Genomic DNA, 21740 nt, shown 5'->3' on the forward strand with positions numbered 1-21740 from the left:
GAACTTTTTAGTTTAAATGATGTGAATGATTTTGTTCGTTGAGTGATTGATTGACTGATTTATTGATTAAATGGTTAGTTAAGTAATTGGTTAAGTGATTAATTGATTGATTGATTGATTAAATTGTTAGTTAAGTGATTGGTTAAGTGATTGATTATTTCATTTATTAAATAATAGATGGATTGAAATGTTGACTGGTTTGTTGACTGAGTGGTTGTTTTCGGTTAGTTGGTTGGTTAGTTAGTTGATCATTTCATTGATTTATACTATTTCTGTTAGAATGCAGAATTGACATATATTTGCTCATAGTTTTTCCTAAATCTTTTCTTCAAAATGAAGAACTACATTATAATTGCCTCTGCAATTTTCCCCCCTTTCATCTACAGTTGACAGTAGTAGCTACTGACAGAGGAGACCCAAACCTTTCAACCAGTTCCACATTTGTCATCAGGGTACTTGATGAAAACGATGACAATCCTGCCTTCCCGAGACCAGATGTGAGTATTCTTTAGGGTTCCATGCTCTCCTGGAAATCTGAGAAACCTGGAAAAATGAGTTTCCTTTTTTTTATCCACTGAAACGTTCTGGGAATTAAGAAAAATCTGGGAAAATTCAGGGAGTTTCATTTATCCAGAGAGAAAGTAGTCATTTGTGTATCCACTTTGGGAAAACGTTTCAAAACGTATTTTGAGATGCTTCGATCGTCCTGCAAATAGTTTGAAATAATGGTACTGGATTTTTTTTCAATGCTATCAGGGGAAAAACAGCAAGCTTTGTTTTGTTTTGTTTGTGTAGCTGATTATATGTAGCCCATGATGTAAAATCGTTATATCACAACAATTGAAGCATTTTGAATCCCTGATATATTAAAAACTCAGCACTGTTCTAAATTTTTACCTTGTTTCAGGGTATGAACAATCCCATCGTGCTGAATCTGAATGTGTTTGAGAATGCCAATATCAGCGACCTGGTCGGAACTGTTGATGGTGCCATTGATCTAGACCTGGGGGTAAATGGACAAATCTTCTACCACATCGTCGGTGAGTGTAATGTGATTGTAATATGATTTTACAATAAAACCTGTCTATTATTAAGGCCATACAAGAAAAACAGAAATAACTGGCCTTAGTGGACAGCTAGCCTTTTTATAGCACATATTTCTTTGTACAGGGAGAAAATTTGTAGGTACCTTCTCAGGGATAATTTCAACTGTGATGTTCTTCCAAGCAGACATCCTACATGTACTGTATATATCTGTCAAGGTATCTTCTTCCAGTTTGGATTTTGGTTGCAGCATTTTCCCACAAATCTCTGTTCTACCTGTCACCTTAGTACACTCTTGCAGTATCATTCCACTCCATGTCTTAATGTTCCCCTCCTAGCTTATAGTTCTTGGTTCCCCTCTTGGTCTGACATCCAGAAAATAAGAAAGCTCACCATTATCATTCATCATCAGAACTCAACCCTCTCTCTCTCTACCTTTAAATCATACAGATAGCACAGTCGGTGGTATCTTTGTGATCAACTCCACGACCGGAGTAGTCACCGTGAACGGCACCCTCGATCGGGAAGACATCGGCGTCCACACCATTTACATCCTAGCAACCAACGACGCTACCTACAATAGGACGGGACCCTATAACGTATTGGACAATATCTCACTGAAAGAAGTCAAGATTACTCTGTTGGACATCAACGACAATGAATTCACCAGTACTGTCAAATCTGCTTGTAAGTGCTTTTTCTACTCTTCTTCTTCTTCTTCTTCTTCCTCTACCTCTTTTTCTTTTCCTTCTTCTTCTTCTCCTTCTTTTTCTTTTTCTTCTCCTTCTCCTACTTTTTCTCCTTCTTTTCAAAGCTTCTTTTTCTCCTTTTTTTCTCCTTCTTCTTCTTCATCTTTTCCTTTCTTGTATCCTTCAAACTTCTATTTCTATTTCACATGAATACAAATACGCATGAAGTTAACCATTAAACTAACCTCTTGATATGAATATTATATAAATTCTATTAAACTTGGGAAACTAGGTAACTAAACGCTTTGATTGAAAAGTGCTTGTAAAGTACAACTAGTTTTACCCACAATTTTAAAGGCTGGCTGTACTAGTTCAGCCAGAAGGGATTAAACCACACAGCAAAGGTCACTGAAAGGTGGCTATCTCATTAAATCAGCTCTCAATTATCATAAGAAAAAGAGGATCATGGGGGACCAACATGCACCGATTGTGGAAGTTTTTTTATATAGAGGGAGCAAGTAGCTACAAGTAGGACAGTGTGGCTTAAAGTCAATTCAATTCATTCATTTTACATTTTAAAACAATGTGAATACAAGGGCAAAATACAGCAATAAAATCACAAAATAAAAGCGAATTGCTTGTGGACAGAGTAACAGTTTTACAAAACATTCCTCATAGCCTGACTATGTCGCAATACATTTCCTGGTGACTTCATACTTTGTTAACTGGAAAGAAAACAAGGAACTATTGACAACTGAATTCAGTATACTATTGTCATGGATTCCAAGGTTTCAATGAGGGAAAATATGAATCATGAAAAAGGTGTGATTATAAAAAAAGTTCAAGACCTTTTTGGAGAGAAGTTCTTTTGTTCCAATGTATATTTACAGTTGTGACCGTCTTTTTGAAGCTTTTTATTTCCAAGGTTTTGCTGGTGCGCATATTAGGGACCTTTCAAAAGGGGACCCTAGAGCATATACAGGACGGAGAGTTTAATTCACCGTGATGGTCCTCGCTCAGTGCAACCGTCCACTTTTGCAAACCATTTTGATTTCTTGAGGTTGGCGGAATCATGTGACATTTTTATTGTTTGGTCTGTTGTTGGTCGGGTGTCGGTCTCGTTGGTGTGACGACGGTTTTATGCTTGACTATCCATTTCTCTTTATTATTATCCTTCCTTCTACCTGGTGGAGTGGCATCATGGGGCACAATCGGACCCCCTACCAGGCTACCACCAAATAAAACACCTGCCTCACCCCCCCCCCCCTTCCACATCCCCGGGTGGCAGTGCCGCAAAGAGAGCTTGAGCCATGCTTTTCTAATGAGTCTGCCTTTCAGGTATAATGAAACAAGTTAAGAGCTCTTCCCCTTTCCCCATAGTCCAGAATCTGGGCGTTGTTTTCCTCTTTTGCGGTCTCTCATTCCCTACTTATACCTTAACCCTGAAAAGGCCGGGCTATTTGAGGTCTTAGTACGGCTGGGGCGGGGGGGGGGGGGCATTTGCAGGCATGTCAAGTGAAGTCTATAGAATACTATGATGATTTCAATTTTTTTTTAAATTCACTCATTTGCATATTTATGGTAATTTATGCAAATAAAGGTCATCAAAATCACATTTTTACCCATAAATCTTATATTATTCATATTAAAGCACTCTTTTTCACTAAATGTATTCATTAGACCATTTGGAATAATAATATGACAACAAGTTTGGAAGAGCCAACTTATTCCTTATGTTATCTCTTGTTTTGATTATTTCCTATGTATTTCACTGACTCGTACGCCCAGCCCATGTGTTGTGATTTCTTAAAATAAAGACATTCAGATTCTGGACTACTTAATCCCGCGCCGCTTTCTTTCTCTCTCTCTCTCTCTTTCTATCTTTCTCATTTCCAACCCCTCCTTGTCTCCCCCTGCCTCTCTTCTTTCTCTTAATCACACACCTTTACAAGTAACGTGGTCTCAACAACATAATTCCACATGACATTTCTCTCCCACGCTGATAATGGATTTTTTTTCTGTTTTTTTCTACACGATGAAGTGTCCTTCTGATCCTTATGATTTTAATTTGCATTGTGACATACCAGGGGCAAGGTAAAATAAATAGCAGTACTTCCACCCTCCATTATCCATTATTATTGAATGAATGAATTTATATTCTTAACCAGGGATCAGTTTAAAACGGACATTGATCCTGGTTTGACTGTACTGATCCCAAACATCACAAGAACACTTGGTCTGACGGCGGGGATTGCTTGCGACAGTTTTACTCACTTCTGTCTCGTGTCAGGGGAAGTTGCCCGTCGTTATGCCTGATTCCAAGATGGTCCCTTCCATGCTTGTCACATGTTCTTCAGGAGTCATTCTGATTTTACATTATTTTGAGACTGATTGTTTCCGTGCATAGGCGCCAAATCCCCTACCCTCCCCCTCAATAAGTAGGGAGGGGTTCTATTTCCGCCCTCCAAATAGTTCTTTGAGCCTTTGTAATTTGTGTTACAAGCAAATCAAGAAATTTGTACAAACTTCCAATACAATTAGCTATGTTGACAAACGCATGACTGCTCTCGTTTCAACCAAAAGGATAGTATGGGAAGCTGTACTACGCAAAGTCCTCTCTGCTCTATAAAGATCACTACGGTTGCAAAATTAGCAAATTTTGAAAACGACATTGCTTTACATCCAATAGCTGTAAAATCAAACGCATTACCCCCAAATTGATGATCTTGGTGCCATTTCACTCAAAAGGAAATTTTTTACTTAATAAAACAAAAGACAATGACATTGTGTCAATTATTTTGTTGAGCCTGGGTTCCCTCCCCTGGCCCAAAAAATAGCTTTAAAAAAAATATGGTAACGTTAATTTTACCTTAAAAAAAAAAAAAAAAGAGGAGTACGGGCCCCCTCCCTTTCAAAAGGGGGGGGGGGAGGGAGGGGTGTTGAGTTTTACAAAACTAGAGCTCGGTACCCAAGCCCCACCCCCCCCCCCCTGTTGAACAAAACAAATTATTGCTCACTACCCCCCCCCCCCCCCCCCCACTTATTCAGCCTGCCAGCTAATAACTCGGCGCTAAATATTTTCTCGGACCCCCTCCCTCGCCGCAGGTTGGATCTGCCCGTTTGGGTCACCCTGTACTTTATGAAATAATATAATATCAATTTGATATCATATTGTATATATATATTTTGTTATATTACATTATGTTAATTTTATTTACTCTAGACGCCTGCATGTTTGATAACCCTTGTCAAAATGAAGGGATCTGCATGGAGGATGAAGACAATCCTGGTGACGTGAAGTGTGAATGTCCAGATGAATATGGCGGACTTTACTGTGAGGAATCTATCCCAAGTAAGTGCATTATCACAATTTCAATTACATTTGAATTCTATCATTTGTTATCCATCTATATATTCAAGGCATTCAAGGAATTTTTCTAGTATACCGGAGTATAAGACTTCTCATTCTTAGTGGTTAATCCAAAACTACTATACCCAATTGTGATGAAATTTAATCAGGGATCATCTAGTGAGCTGCGACATGCCAATTGGCATATGTACCGGTAGGGACTTGGTAGATCAAGGCCAACGACGTGGCTTTCATAATCTTTCAAGATATCGGGAAAGAGTTGTGTGATGACTCGAAATGCTGATGTGATGTTGATGATGCTGATGATGATGAAGTTTACAAGTTTTTTTTACTATATAGGACTTTCCTTAATCCCTTATTTATCCGCCACAAAAGTGGGTTTTATTTACCTCAATAAATCAATGTATCTACCTATTATTTGCTAGTTTACCTAAACGACGCAGCTATCGAGAATTTAAAACGTCATATTCGCACATGCCCCACCCCAGTACATTGCCTTCCCAGGGTTCATATGCACAACCGCACGTTCACTATCTTCCACTTTTTATTCTCGCACGCCAAGAGAGAACATCTACAGCTACAGTCACTAGTAAAAATTGCGGATTTTTATGCCTCCGTTACGAAACCGGAGGCATTATGTTTACGGGTTGTCCGTCCGTACGTCCCGTTCTTGTGAATGCGTTATCTCAAGAACCGACTGATGGATTCCTGCCAAACTTTGATCATGTATGTAACTTGCAGAGCCAATGAATTGATTCGATTTTGGGGTCACGAGGTCAAAGGTCAAAGGTCACATGGCTCATTATGTATGCAAAAATAGCTTGTGATCACATTATCTCAAGAATCGATGGATGAATTCCTGCCCTACTTAGGTCATGTGTGTATCTTGCTGAAGCAATGAACTGAATATATTTTGGAGTCATGAGGTCAAGTTCGAAGGTCATGGGGCTCATTATGTATGCAGAAATAGCTTGTGATCACATTATCATTAGAACCGATGGATGGAGTACCATCAATTAACTCAATGTATGTTTCTTGCAAAGCCAATGAACTGAGTGAATGTTGGGGTCATGAGGTCAAAGATCAAAGGGTCATACATGTATATGAGAAATAGCTTGTAATCACAATATTCTGAGAACCTGTCAATGGATTACAATCGAAATTGAATTCGAAAAATTGCTTCTGTTTTGGTTTGTAAAATTGCTCTATGACGGAGGCATCATTTTTCGACTGCGCGCAGACGAAGTTCCATCTAGTTTGTACTTTTGGCAAGGCTTAGTTATTTTTTGCGCATTTGATTCCATCATTTTAATTACTATTAATTTGGTGGTACAGGTTCCGGTCACATATTTTATTTAGGCAGAAATTGATCTTCATTTCTGCCACAAAAGTGGGTTCTATTTACCTCAATAAATCAATGTATCTACCTATTATTTGCTAGTTTACCTAAACGACGCAGCTACAGAGAATTTAAAACGTCACATTCGCGCATGCCCCTCCCCAATAAATCGCCTTCCCAGGTTCATATGTGCAACCGCACGCCCGCCATCTTCCACTTTCTATTCTCGCACGCCGAGAGAGAACGTCTACAGCTACAGTCACTACTCAAAATTCGGGATTTTTGTACTTTTGGCAAGGCTTAGTTAGTTTTTGCGCATTTGATTACGTCATTTGTGTTAAGACCTCTGTGATCACCCTGTACGCCTTTGGTAGGCGCGATTGTAGAGTTTCTGTTCTCCTTTTTTGTTAGGGGTAGAGCCCTTTCCAAGTTTCATGGATACCGCTCGGCCTTCGCCACCTGTTTTGTCGGGGTTCCGGCTGGCGCGGGAGTTTCTAATTCCCATTTCCTATCTGAGTTGCTGTTTTCGTTTTTCTACAATGACCAGCTAACCCTAAGCTGTCTCCTCTTTTGGGCCTACCTATGGTTTTAGAAGCATTTCTAAGCCTCCCTTTGGACCGATGTTTAAAGCTTTACTCCTACGTTTGTCGGTGAAGGCTCTGCTCCTCATCACTTTTGGGCAGAGAGGGAGGATTCTCCGTGCCCTGTGGGCATTGGTCTTGTACCCAGGCCATCCTGTTTTGGCTTAGAGCCAGTCAGTTTCCTCTGGGCCGGTTGAGGTTTTCCTCAACCCTCTCTTTGACTTCTCCTGGGTCCATGAAGGGTTAAATCTGGTGCCCAATGAGTGCATTCGATTGGTACTTGGTCAGGACCAAAGGTTTTTTGTGAGGGCGTCCATTCCAGCTCTTCCTCGTTACCCAGGGACCTTTTTCCCCTGTGTCCAAGGTTCCATTTCCGGCATATTTCGAGGTATTGGTCTAAAGGATCTTTTGGGGGCGCTTTCTGGCGGTCTCCCATTTCTTTAGTTCTTTTATCTCAGGGACGTTCCTTCTTGGGGTGGTACTGTTCGCCACTTTGTCCCTGAGAGCGGCTTTGTCTGCCATTGATCTCCATTAATCCCCTTCTTCTTGGGACATGCCACCCGGTCTTATCTGTGCTGGTCTAGCAAATAATAGGTAGATACATTTATTTATTGAGGTAAATCAGAAAAATAAGAACTAATGTTATTATTAATTATATAAATCTATGTATCTACCTATGTCCCTCCCTCTGTCCCCTCTCCTTGCCCGGCAACATGTCCAAAGCGTTGTCTCTGGCGGCCTGTCAAAGAGGAAGATGGCGGGCATGGGGTTGCGCACGTGAACCCTGGGAGGGTGATGTATTGCGGTGGTGCATGCGAGAATTTGACGTTTTAAGTTCTCGATAGCTGCGTAGTTTAGGTTAACTAGCAAATAATAGGTAGATACAAAGATTTATATAGTAAATAATTAGTTCTAATTGTTCTGTTTGACGCAAGAATATATCAACAACCTTCTCAGTAAGGCCACCACATGGTGTAACTGTAAGCCTTTAGCCGTTAAAAATTACGGGGGATTACACATTTCTAAAATAATGTTACCGTTTGATTCATATTCTAGACGCCTGCATGTTTGATAACCCTTGTCAAAATGAAGGGACCTGCATGGATGATGAAGACAATCCTGGTAACGTGAAGTGTGTATGTCTAGATGGGTATAGTGGACTGGACTGTGGAGAAGCTACCCCAAGTAAGTGCATTTCTTAGATACAATCTACGCATGGGCAGATAAAGGTAATTTGTGTCAAAATTGTAAAAACTGGATTTGTGCTCATGAAAGTTATGTCATTTGTTCACTGACAACATATCCTCTGATACACAGGTGGAAGCATTCTTCTCAAAAGATATTCATTTAGCACCTCCAATACGGTACTTCCTCAGCCATTATAAATGTACAAAGTGGAAGCTTCCATGTGTAAAAGATCTGTGGATGTTTCGGGGTCATTAGTTAGAAAGCTAACTACGAAATGGTCTATTTCCTTTGCATTCAATTAAAGCTTATCATAGGTTCCAAGGAGAGCCCTATGTCTGCGCACCGAACAATTGATTTAATATTTTCTGAGATGTATGCTAACATTCCGCTTGTGCATAATCTGATATGTTCCGTAAAATCTATTTCAATCAAATTCAATTGAATTCAAATAATTTTATTTCCATTACTCAATCAATTTTTTTTAATTCCTGACATGAAATGAATATCAATGACATTTGCAATATCACATAGATAATACAAATTATTTGTAATTATAATCATCTTTGATGTCGACAATTAATTAAAGCATTTTAGGATACAAAATATATAAGCATATTTTTCTAAATTATCCAAACTATCCTGATGAAATTATTCAGCCAAATTGACATTTTATCAATTTTGCAGGGTACAATCTGAACATATTAATAGCTGCACTTGCTGGTTTAGCAGTATTCATGTCACTCGTCAGTCTCATTATGATTTGGTAAGTACCTTTTATTCACAGTATTTTACCCGTGTTGTGATGTAACTTGTCTATTCATTTCATAGGTGTTGTTTTTTTTCTCTCATTTTTTGAGAGATAAGACACTGTTTTATTAATGAGCCAATCAAGCAATCAATTAAATTATGCTATTTAGGCAACAACCCCTTCTTCTATTTTCAGAACAATAACAAATTTCAGTTCCTTTACAATTTGAAGAAATATGCAGAAATGCACTGACACGGATCATTTAAAAAGTGATAGTAAGAGTGATATCCTTCACTAGAATAAACTTGAAATAAAGATTCTTGTTGCTTTCATTTCGACTCATCCAGTGCCAAGGCGAGGAAAACGTCTTCTGCGAGGAATGAGCTGAACGTATCTGATTCATGTCAACGGCCACCCCAATCGGTGAACAACCAACCCGACCTCGAGGCGGTGGCTAATGAACCTAACGTACCGAATGGTCCGATGAGAGAAAACACGGACATGGCAAACAGGCCCCTTCCATCTTTACCTGACCAACCAGGAGCGATTGTCCATGACTATGCGACCACGTTGAGACCATTAATGAGACAAAGAAGCAATCATAGTTTTGTTTGAGTTTATTGGTTTCACATTTCACATGCAGATTCAATATAGATAACAAAATCTACAGAAAGACAAATTGTTTCATAATACAAAAAATTATACTAATTGACAAATTTGAATCAGACTACAAAATTATATATATCACCCATTGGGTGATATATATAATATATTGGCAATATGTTTGACAACTATAATCATGTTAAAGGTACTTAAATGTCCCATTTACAGCTAACATCAAATTCTTTAGAACTTTGCAGGAATTAGGAATATGTCACGTATGTCTAATCTGTGAAATCTAAATGATAGCAGTGTCCTTTTATTCAAATTATGCATGGAAACCTGTTTACTTTGGGCCTGCGAAAAGGACATAGTACCTTTAAAGGTACTTTGTCCCATTTGAAGGCCAACATTTTTTTTAAAGGCTATATTCCAACGGCATTGGAAAGAAAATACTAATTTAGAACTTCCCTCAAAACGATTTTGATTTTCGTTTCTTGATTTTCTTAGTCGTATTGATAACATGATATTATCTGACTACTTGTATTTGCAATCGTAGAAATATATAATTATGATTTTGATTTTCGTTTCTTGATTTTCTTAGTCGTATTGATAACATGATATTATCTGACTACTTGTATTTGCAATCGTAGAAATATATAAAATGCGCTTGCACTTTTGGAGTAATGTACTCAGTATTTCTTTCTTGAAATTAAAGGACAAGTCCACTCGAAAAATAACTTACTCTTTATAAAAGCAGGGAAATCAGACAAACCAATCAAAAAAAAGTTTGAGCAAAATCAGATAACTAATAAGAAAGTAATAAATTTTTTGAAAAAGTATGTATGCCAAGATGGTTATCAGTTTGTGACGTCATGTCCTCACTATTTATCAATTGCTCTATATGGTTTAATCCCATTAATTTCCCTTTTTATTTCCTAAAACTTGATTTCCCCATGCCTTTGCCGAGGTTATATGATTTGTATCATATTGCGTGCATGACATTTCACAAATATTTTATGAACTTTGAAGAATTTATACTATTTTCTGAATATTGTATATTCATAATTATTGATTTTTATATAAATAATTTATCAAAATTCAAATTTTTCATGATTTAACTGGAAAACTGACTCTATATTTAATAATGCATCCACACAAAAACATTTTACTATTAATCTAACTTGGATGCTGGTGTGAAGAAATAAGATTCTTAAGGAGAAAATAGGAAATTTATATCATCAATATAAAAAAAAAAAAAATAGTGGATAGTGAGGACATGACGTCACAGACTCATGAGTGAGTTGCCAATCCGTCTAGTGATTTTCAAAGTTTTTAATGTCATTAAAATTCACAACTTTCTTATTAGTTATCCGATTTTGCTCAGACCTTTTTTGATTGGTTAGTCTGATTTTTCTGCTTCTATTGAAAGTAAGTTATTTTTGGAGTTGACTTGGGCTTTAAACATAAGAGAGGATTAATTGAATGTATGTTCAGAAGAGTACAAGTCTTTAAAAAAAAATATAACTGAATTAGAAAGGTTATTTGAAGACGGTATTAGCAGTATTCGTAGGAATAAACAAATGGTACGAATCGAAAATGCTAGACTAAAGTAGAAACAATATAGATTATATTATTTAATTTCTTGAGACAATGGCTGCCAAATAGTATGTTAGTTTGTATAATATGGCAATTAAGAAAAGTATTTTTCTGTAGTATGAATATGGTTTAGCCAAATACTGGGTCTCTTTTCTTATCAACAACAGTTATAGGGCAGCTTTTCTTCTAAATGAATTATGTATTTGTTTGCATTTAATGTACTTTGCTTCTCTGTTAGTAAATTTGTAATATACATGTATAGTAGTATTTGTTTTAATGCGTTTAATTGCTGTCATTTCCTTTTCCAGTCAAGATCTTTACAAAAAATAAAAAAATATTTTGTATGTGAAATAAAATAAAATGACTGCTGAATTAACAAATTTTCTGCTCAACTTGCGAAAGAAAGCTTACATTATTACGCTTCGTAATATAATAACGGTATTATAAATGTATATATTATATTAATATTAATAGGGTGATCACACTGCCTGTGCACACAGTCTGCCCCATGCACACACACACACACACACACACACACACACACACACACGCGACAGCAGTCAGTTGGTAGAAATAGCAATTTTCGTAAATTTATTTTTAAAAAACTGAACAATATTTTTTAAATTTTTATTTCACATATCTTTTAAGCATACCTTTAACTACAATTCTGTGTAGTTTTAATTGTTATAGTCATGTGGGAAATACGTTAAATTATTAATCAGAATATTGTCTTTTCAGCCATGTGTGACATGGCCCGCTGATCGCCCATTGACTGTTATTCTGCGCTGTGAAAATGCACCTCAATGTATAAACTCCCCTACAAAAATGCAATATCCTCATGTGTTTCACTCATTGAATCAATTTGTTGTTCACACTCAAGGTAGCCACAACTGTACTGGGGTAACCAAATTTTGTTTTTCTTTGAAATTCAGTCCCTGTGGAATGTTTTGGCCTGTTGAATGGTTTCTCGGAAAATCGTCATAAATCCTCAAATCTGACATTTTTTTAAAAGAAAACTATACTGTGATGTAGCTGAAAGTCTGCAAATTCTGAGCATTTGATCGGTTTTTCTGAATAATTTGTGAAACATATGTGGAAATAGCTGTAACGGTGATCCAAGTAATTTCCATCGCCATTTTTTATTGGCATTGCAAAAATATTTGGAATTTAATGTTAATATTTGGTGTAAATATGATCTATAATATATAATTTTAAAAATGCCAACAAAATGAACAGTTTGACTTTCCTATATATATAATTAGCTGAAATGACCTAATTTGCATATTTGATGAATATTCATAATTTTTGTTTTTCTTCAAACAAAATATATTTCCATACCTGTCTGATATACATAGGTTTCATTGATGTATCATGTTCGGTTTTGATATGATTACATATGTGCATATTGATTAGGCGGACTTAAATATTTTCACAACTTTTTCATATCTGCAGATTCGCAAAAATGGCAAAAATGACTTATTTTGTTTGCTTCTGTTTTCAAAACGGTAATAGATATATGAATTTTCTTTTTTGTATTTTTTACCACAAAGATGATTTTTTAGTGTCTGATAATTTAATTTATTATTTGTGTCCAAGAAAGTGTTGAATTAAGTTGTCAACTTTGTCGAATTTTGCCATTTTTGCCATTTTCGCCAATTTGACCATTTCTGGCAGGTTTTTCGGTAATTTTGCGATATAAAAAAAATGGTATAAAATCACAACGCATTGACCGATTTCAGTTCTGTTTTTTGTTTTTTGAAGCTTTCATAAAGCTTGATCATTTGCAATCATCAAATAACATGTGTTTGTTGTGCTTATTTTTGGTGTGCTATACCTAATATTAAGGTGTAATCTAATGTCGGTGGTGTAGTGACGGGGCTATTCACGGTGGCCACTTGCTCCTCAAAAGCTTTCCACAGACCCCCCCCCCTCCCTCTCCACCCCCACCGGCAATACACAGACGGAATTACACATACACACGCTAAAGCACACATAGGCGCATACCCACACACGCAATATAGTAAGTTTTAGAAAAAGTGAAATATGGGGAAAGATAGATAAATAAAGAGAAAGAAGGGAGAGAGAGAGCAGAGAAGGAGAAAAAATAGGGAGAACGGATGAAAGGGATATGATGTTTTACTTTTCGGGCTCATTACAGTATCGGTGGCGTGTAGGTCAGTAAACTGTCATGTAGTGATCAAATTATTTCTCACAGTACCCCCTCCCCCAACCTCCCTTATCTGTATTCCTCGCTCATATCCCTCTCTATATAAAACCATGGTTACCATGGTTCTTTTTTTATAAGGGTATATCTCTCTTGCGCTCTCTTTCTCTATCTCTCTCATCCCCTCTTTCTCTCACTAGCTCCTTCCCACCCGTTTTCTCCATCTCCCAGCCCCCCCCCCTCTCTCTATATATATATCTATCTTTCCCGCCATCTCTCTTTTCTCTCTCACACTCTTCCTCTGTCATTCCTTTCTCTCCACCCCCATCTCTCGCCCTCTAACTTAATTATCTTCATTCAGCGTATCAACATCATTCAGCATAACATCGTCACATTCTCATTTGCTCGCATTCTCAACGTCATATATAATATTCGAATTTCTCTCTTGGAAACCACATATTAGTAGTATTTGTACAAAAGTATCAAGATGAATAGGAATAATATCAAGGCTCAAATTTATATTACCACACAACATACTCGTCACTTTTGTATTATAGTTTAATCTTGCCTCAGCTTACATACTGTAACTCAGTATGGGGGTGTAGAGATATGAGTGTGTGGTATTGTGAATGGATATTTGAAAGCGTGTTCACTCGTCACACAACATAACTCTTATTTTTATTTAGCTACGAGGAAGGAAGGTTGCACTGACAATAAAATACATGAAACAAAGTATTCCCTTTTCGTTAATTTATTGGGTACTGAACAAAGTTGACAATGCACTTGCAAAGTGCAGTCAAGCAAATATAGCAGACTTGAAAATGTGAATATTGCACGGGGATTACATAATGATCAAAGATGAGAATGAACATGAATAAATGGAATGGACATGAATAAATGGAATGACACGAATAACAGCTTACGACTGAATAGAAATAACGTCGAAAGTCCAATGAAGAAGAAGAGAGTTGAGAACGAAGGAAGGGGCTCACGCGACGAAATGTGCGGAGGCTTGAAGAGGCAGAGATGTAGCTTCGTTGTCGTGGCTGAAGAGCCGTGAAGAATCTCGACGCAGACGCTCGTGATGAAAATGATGAAGCTCTCAGGCGAGAATAGAAGAGAAGAGATGTGGCGCTCGACGACGGAACAGTGGGTCGTTCGATGTCGGAGGCGAAGAGTAGAAATGTTGACATCAAGCCGGTGGTGAAATAAGACGGGAGCAGTGAGTCGCTCGATGAATGATCCGGACTTTGATGGAGAAATTCATCAGAGTTACAGTGAGTCGAACTTGTTGATGAAAAGACGAACTACGGTGAGTCGAGCTCGTATAAGAAAAGAGCTACCGGAACGAAGAAACTGGCAGCTCCCAGCGGAGAATCAAGCGCCATGTCGGGTTCTGATTATAACGTTCCACTGGGAGACTGCAGCCCGATGAACACGGCAGAGAAAGTGGTAGAATAATAAACCTGGAGAGAAATCATGGAGACGTCTTGACTCGACCAAGGTGAAAGCGGGAGTGAAGAAAAACCTCGTGGTCTGGGGCGTACGCAGGGGGGGGGGTTCAAACCCCCCCTTTGGTATTTTTATGTATGTAAACCCCCCCCTAAAAAAACCTAAAACCCCCCCCCCCCCCCCCCTTTGATTTTTTTTTTATTTTTTTTAATTTTTATTATAAAAAAAAAAAAAAAAAAAAATTATACCCACGGCAAACCTAAATAAGGCGACCTTACCCCCCCCCCCCCCAACGAAGAAAAATGTCAATTTTAAAATTTCGAGACACCAAAAAAAAAAAAAGTGTCCGCTTACCCCCCCCCCCCCCCCCCCCCCCCCCCCCCCCCCCGCCCCCCACTGAGCGACTTTTCGGCCGGCGCGATTTTCAAATTTTCGGGAGCAAAATATTTTTAAACCCCCCCCCCCCCCCCCCCTTGAAAAATCCTGCGTACGCCCCTGCTCGTGGTGTTGAAAATACGCGGGTGAACGATGCGGAACCACGATGCGCGATTGAAAGGAAAAACACAAGTGGTCCGAATAATGCATATAAAATAAGTAGCGTGATGGAAAAAAGATGGAAAAATACTGTGAACATGAATGTACGATGAAAGGAGGGCGAATGTAAGAGCCGCTACAGGGGGATACTTTTAAAAGCCATCTTTCTAGATTAATAATATTTCAGGAAAAAAGCAATTAGACTTATTTCGTCATCCCTATATTACTGATCGAGTATGCCATTATTTAAGAAAATGAAAAGTTTACCAATCTTCGAATTAATTTTTTTCTATGAACTCTCTTATTTTTATGTATAAATATCAATCTGGATTTTTATCAAAAACATTTAAAATATGTTCACCCTTTATTTGTCTGTACATAATAACAACACTCGTCAATGTAAATTATTTCATCAACCTAAGGTTTCCACTTCAATGGCCTCAAACTCATTCCGTGTAAAATATATCAAAATGTTCTCTCGGTAACTATGTTAACTTACTATGGGCGTTCCCAACTCAAGCTATGCTTTCCAGGTTCTCGCCTCCTTCCGTAATCTGAATTATTTACTGTATACTCTGTGTTGAGATAATTGTTACATAAATAATTTATATATACATTGTGTTTCATATTGTACTGTTGAGGAGGAAATAGATGTTAATAAAGACAAATACAAATTGTGGAACAGCCTGGATCAAAGTATCCAGCAAAGCTCAACTCTTTCAAAATTCAAATTTTCTATAAAAAGATTATCTTACCAATATTAATGCGTGCAAAGTAGATTTATAAAATGTATTAATTCATTCTAATTTTCTTCTCCTATCTCATGAGCTCTCTCCACTCCTACTGAAATTCTCTCTTTTTCTTGTCACCATCTGAATTCATTTATCTACCATGCCTACTCATTCTAATTATTTTCTTCTGGAATACTGACTCCCCTCCCCCCCTCTCTCTCTCTCTCTCTTTCTCCTTCTCTCATTGTATTCTTTCCCTATGATATTTTACTATATCTTATCTATATTTTGTTCTCTCTTAACTGTCGTCATATGGGTGTGTGTCTGTGTTAGGGTGTATAGAAGGAATAAAGATTAGGTCACGAGCTGCGTGGTACGAGGGAGGGGAAAAAAACAAGGAACATTTCGAGCAACTGCTTTAAGAAAACAGTGGTAAGGGAATTGTATGATGAAAATGAATGTGTTGAATGTGATAGGAACATAATTTTGGCGATGATTAGGAAGTTTTATACAAATTTATATGCGGAAAAGTTAAGTGTTTTTAATGAGGACACGACAAATTTGTTTTTCAAAAATGTTAAAAAATTAAGTGAAAATGGAAGGAAAGCATGTGAAGGTAAAATAACAAAAGAGGAGTGCTTAAAGGTATTGAAGGCTATGAAAATAAACAAGTCTCCTGGCAATGATGGCCTTACAGTTGAATTTTATATTACGTTTCGGTTAAGTATCGGAAATATTTAGGTAAATGCTTTAAATGAAGGTTATGTCATGGGGAGTTTATCCATATCACAAAAACAAGGGTTATTACTTTGATTGAGAAGGAAGGGAAAGACCCTCGATACATAACAAATTAAAGGCCGATCACATTATTATATGTTGATTACAAAATGTTGTCAAATGTGTTAGCTACAAGAATTAAGGGAGAACTTGAAGTCATACAAGTCATACACGTAGACCAGGAAGCAATACACTTGGAATCGCCTAGCAGGCTGATACCACTATATCGCTCCCGTCTATCTTGTCATTTTTTGAAGAACCATCTTATTGCCATCCATATAGATGTTATCTAAGCATTCAAGCAAATACATGGAGGCTGTAGGACAAACTTGGCTGGATATTTTGTGATAACTGAAACAGAACTGAGAGTGGAAGATTTTTCCAAGATGCTACTAACTAACTACTAGCTTGACCAACACTGAAATACAACAGTGTATTGTCAGCTTGAATTGAGTGGAGTGTGAATAATGGAACCAGTGAAGCTCGTTGCTATTGTGCTTATTGTCAGCCTGTCCGAATGGTCTGTCGGGAATGTCAAAAGCTCATGTGCATTTATTCATGTACTGCCACAGTCATTGTGTAGACACCCTGTACTTTATAACCGTGATTTGAAAGTAAGCAGATATTTTGGAGCAAGGATATCCTATCATCCTAACACTACTGCAACATTTCAACTTCGACTTCTGGTGTCTGGAGATGTGAATCCAAACCCAGGACCAACCAAACAGGGTAATGATATATCTCAACCTAATGGGGAAAAAATTAAGCGAATCGTCTATGACCGATCATTCCTGCTTAAATGCAATCCAGTCTGGGACCATGGAAAGAGAGGGAGTATTCCGAAACAGATATGGAGAGATATCACGACACTTGGTATCTGCCCATCACAATCTTATCGTGGGAAGAGAGGAAAGAGAGGTGGAAGGAGAAAACAAAGGAAAATAACAGTTGTAACAACAGCATCGGTCAGCAGAGGGAGGCCAATTCCAGGACAGAATGGGGCCAACATGAACAACCTCCGCCATCTGATGGTCACATCCATTGGACAATCTGAGGTGAGATCCATTATACCACAAGCCAATGAGAATTGTTCAGGAATAAATGTCATTGTGAATAATCAGCCCCACTGTCAACGCGAAAGAATTTCAATTCATGCAAACCTTGTGAGGATAAAAACGACTGAACGCTGTCATAGCCAAGTAGCAGCCAGTTAACACAGATATTTGAACCTTCTATCCTTCTATCTATGCAACGCAAGATCCCTCAACAATAAATTAGATGAAATGGAAATAATTCTGAGAGAAAGGAAAACCGATATTGCAGCAGTAACAGAAACATGGTTCAGATCCGATATGCCAACACACCTTGCAGAAATTACTAATTATAATTTGTTCACAAAGTACAACCTTAATAATTGATTAATGAAAATGATAATATAATACGGTAAATCAAGATTACCATTGTTAACTTATGTAATGATTGAAACATACTTGCCACATATTTATTACAAGAAAAATCTCAAAATTACCATATTTCATATCTTTCATCTGATTGCATACCTACCGATTAATTTACAATATATGTTATCCATAACTCACCAATGAAAAGAAAAAAAGGTTTATTTTAAGTAATAAGTACATATTTCGTATTTCACTCCATGTTAATGGAGAATTATGTGAAAGTTAATTATTATATATATATATATATATATATAGATGAATGAATACAATTCTTCTGGCTGTAGCGCCACGTGATGGCGCTCTAAATTGTCATGAGACCACCAGGATTGATAGTTACATAAAAGCCTCATGAGGGCGAGATTATATATGCAGTATTCTGATATGACTTAAATGTATATAAATAAAATGCTTGCAAGAAATATTTTGATTTTTAGGTCCATTAATCACATTGAAGTCTGTCATTTTGGTGACAATGGGCTGTGGGGCAATTACTAGAGTGTCAAACTATGATGCTGGTAGAATGTCGAGTTAACACGATTATTATTTCACGGCAACATCATGGCCTTCGTCATCCATGAACGTATTTAGTGTTTGTTTTAAATCCTTTGGTAGTGTTATATAATGTAACAAAATATTCCATTACATATCTTTGTTTAATATTTATTTAATTAAAGCAAATATAGTTATAGAGATGGGTTTTAACGACGGTTACAGATGATATAAAATATTGTGATGAGCACGGCAGGTTTATGGACACACGGTCCATTGCCCCCGACTTGTTCCTTATCGCTTAGTTGTGTAAATACTGCCAACAAGACAAATAAACAAAAGTAAAATACTAAACAAAAGGGGAGAAAAAAGGTCATTTCTTTGTACCCTTGCAAAAATGAAATGTTTCCCCGGTATGATTTCATTGCATCACACTAGATATGTCGCAAGCAGATGTTACGGGGATTTTTCTGCGAGTGTGAGGATTGTGGTGGTGTTATTGTTCCCACGGGTAGGTTTCTACAAGAGCAAGGGTGTTTCACAAAGATTCTAAATTGAACTTATCTCTAAGTTGGACTTGACAATTATTGAAAGCCATTAGCGTCTTTGAAAATATTTTGTAAAAGTCATTTTTCGAATATATTTTATTTTAAGGCTACAAATGGCTCTCTATAATTTTTCGACTTAGGATCTTCGTGAAACACCCCCAGGTGATTAGTGGATCGAGATGTCGCGAAGAGGGTGTGGCAATGTGCGTGCATGAGGGGCGTGTGTGTGTGTGTGTGTGTGTGTGTGTGAGGCTGATGGTGGTGGTTGTTCCTCGTCGAATAGAATTGTATAGGAGCGTGCGATCGGTTAAGATGGGGGAAGGGAGTGGGGGTAGCCGCAGAGCGAATTAACAGAAATACGAACAGAAAGGCGGCCCAACTGGCACCCCGATATCTCACATTGTACGGAACGCTTCGAAATTAAAAATCGTGGTAAACTCCATGATGTGAATAAACAATAGCCTAGAAAACCTATTTCATCCGGCATAATCTCTGGTACGTGCCATAATACTCGTAGGGGCTTCATGCAGAATTTGGGGCGGGATGGGGGGGAGTGGGGACGACGGGGCATAAGACCTCATAACATTATATTATATTATATGCTTATGTTTTCTAACACATAATTGGAGAAGCTAGAATAGGGGGGACGCGCCCCCATCAAATGGCGAAATGTTAAGAGAGAGAGAGAGAGAGAGAGAGAGAGAGAGAGGGGGGGGTGAACATGACTGGAAAGAAGATTCTACGACGCTCCTTAATCGATATGATCTCTGCTTTGGTCATCATGACATTGAGGTTATCACAGCATTGCCTCGATAACATTCTTAATGCCTACAATCCATACAATATAATAAACAAGTTTGAAAATTCATGGACAATTTTAACCATATAAAAAACTATTGCATTAGTCATCTTCTTCAACGTCGATGGTCAACATACATTCATTTGGGAAAACTTTGTGCTAAAACTGCTAAGTATTGTAGTAAATAAGGATTTGTTTTCAAGTATTTTTGATTTTTTTTTCCTGTTCAAAATGACACACGTCTTTTCCCTTTTTCAAATACCACTGGTAGCAGCTTACTGTCTTGACTTGACTTCTTGACTTGGTTATTTCCCGCTTACATGACGTATGTTGCAACTCGGTAAAGGGTTACCGCCCTTTAGTATCAATGATATCATTCCAACATGAACTTGAAAGGTGCATTGTTTGAAAGGAGTACAAAACACCTTTCAAGTCTATTTTAGATCAATAGAGGTTTTGCATGATTGGATGTGCTATCATGCACAACTCTGTGTTCATAACAAGACCCTGCAAGTAAATCCAATACTACTGTACATTCATTTTTTGCTGCCTGGTATTCCTAGAGTTAAATCTTTTTTGGGGGGAATCCCCTAATGATTACGTGGCGACTGTTTTTGGCATCCTTCAAATGCTAGTGCGGGTATTTTCCTGGACTTTTCCAAGGCCTTCGATACAATTAAACCTAAAACACTTGTAACACCTTTTTAAAATGTATAAATGTATATTGAAAAGTGATAAAGTTTTGTAGCAATGATGACATGGCAATTCAGATCAGAGGTTGTTCAAGTTTTTAATTCATGTGCTTATTTTGCTCCAATGTACGAAGGTCGGGAGGGAGCTTTCTTGTATTTTGTTGTTTATATTTTGAAATAACCAACACTTCTTGACGCATGAGAAGTCCATGGATGGGCGAGAAGACCTTTTTATTTATTTATTTATTTATTTCACATCTTTAAAAGGGTAGCCCGATCAGCATGAGCTGGTTTTCATCAGGGCCCTTTACAACATACATGGTTCAATAATAATGTCAATCAAAACAACAATAAATGCACATTATAATATGAGAGATAATTCGGACATGCAATAAGCTATGGTCACATCAGTGGCTGATCCAGGGGGAGGAGCGGGGGGGGGGGGTCCCCCTCCCTGGGGAAAACGTGATTTTTACCTTTTTGGAGGGGGGGGTGCAAATTTTTAAATTTTCGAGGGACAAAAAAAAGAAGTGCTCACTACCCCCCCCCCCCCCCCCCCCCCCCCCCCCCACTGAGCTACTTTTCTGCCGGCGCGATTCTTCCAAAAAAAAAAAATGGGCCCCCTCCCCAAGAAATCCTGGATCCGCGCCTGGGTTACATCACCTAAAAGTAGCCTGCTCGGCGGCCGGGCAGCGAGTTTTGAGCCAATTTCGCCCAGGCACCGAGCGGCGACCCCCCGGGCAGCGTCATGTTTTTTTGCGGCACAGATTGGGGAGTGTGAATAGGAGCGTGTATAGGAATGACAGTGTATATTAAAGAGCAAAGGGCATGTTTGCTCATCCTATGACCCACTCATGTGTTACCTCACAAAATATATTTTATACTTGACTTAATTTGTCTGTTATTGCCTCAGTCATATTGGTTATGAATTTTGTT

General features: G+C 37.9%; 1 protein-coding gene across 1 annotated transcript in view; it reads left to right on the top strand.

Annotated features, from left to right (window-relative positions):
- Nucleotides 1-9668, top strand: part of LOC100892029 (cadherin-23) — a 72951-nt gene extending 63283 nt beyond the window's left edge. The window contains exons 55-61 of the mRNA XM_030979174.1: nucleotides 387-497; nucleotides 908-1040; nucleotides 1495-1731; nucleotides 4957-5085; nucleotides 8080-8208; nucleotides 8896-8974; nucleotides 9307-9668. Coding sequence (XP_030835034.1) covers nucleotides 387-497; nucleotides 908-1040; nucleotides 1495-1731; nucleotides 4957-5085; nucleotides 8080-8208; nucleotides 8896-8974; nucleotides 9307-9574 — 1086 coding nt within the window. The 3' untranslated portion in view covers nucleotides 9575-9668. The remainder of the gene's footprint in view (nucleotides 1-386; nucleotides 498-907; nucleotides 1041-1494; nucleotides 1732-4956; nucleotides 5086-8079; nucleotides 8209-8895; nucleotides 8975-9306) is intronic.
- Nucleotides 9669-21740: the final 12072 nt, after the last annotated feature.

Source organism: Strongylocentrotus purpuratus, unplaced genomic scaffold, assembly GCF_000002235.5.
Source record: "Strongylocentrotus purpuratus isolate Spur 01 unplaced genomic scaffold, Spur_5.0 spur5_scaffold_10, whole genome shotgun sequence".
Taxonomy (NCBI): Eukaryota; Metazoa; Echinodermata; class Echinoidea; order Camarodonta; family Strongylocentrotidae; genus Strongylocentrotus; species Strongylocentrotus purpuratus.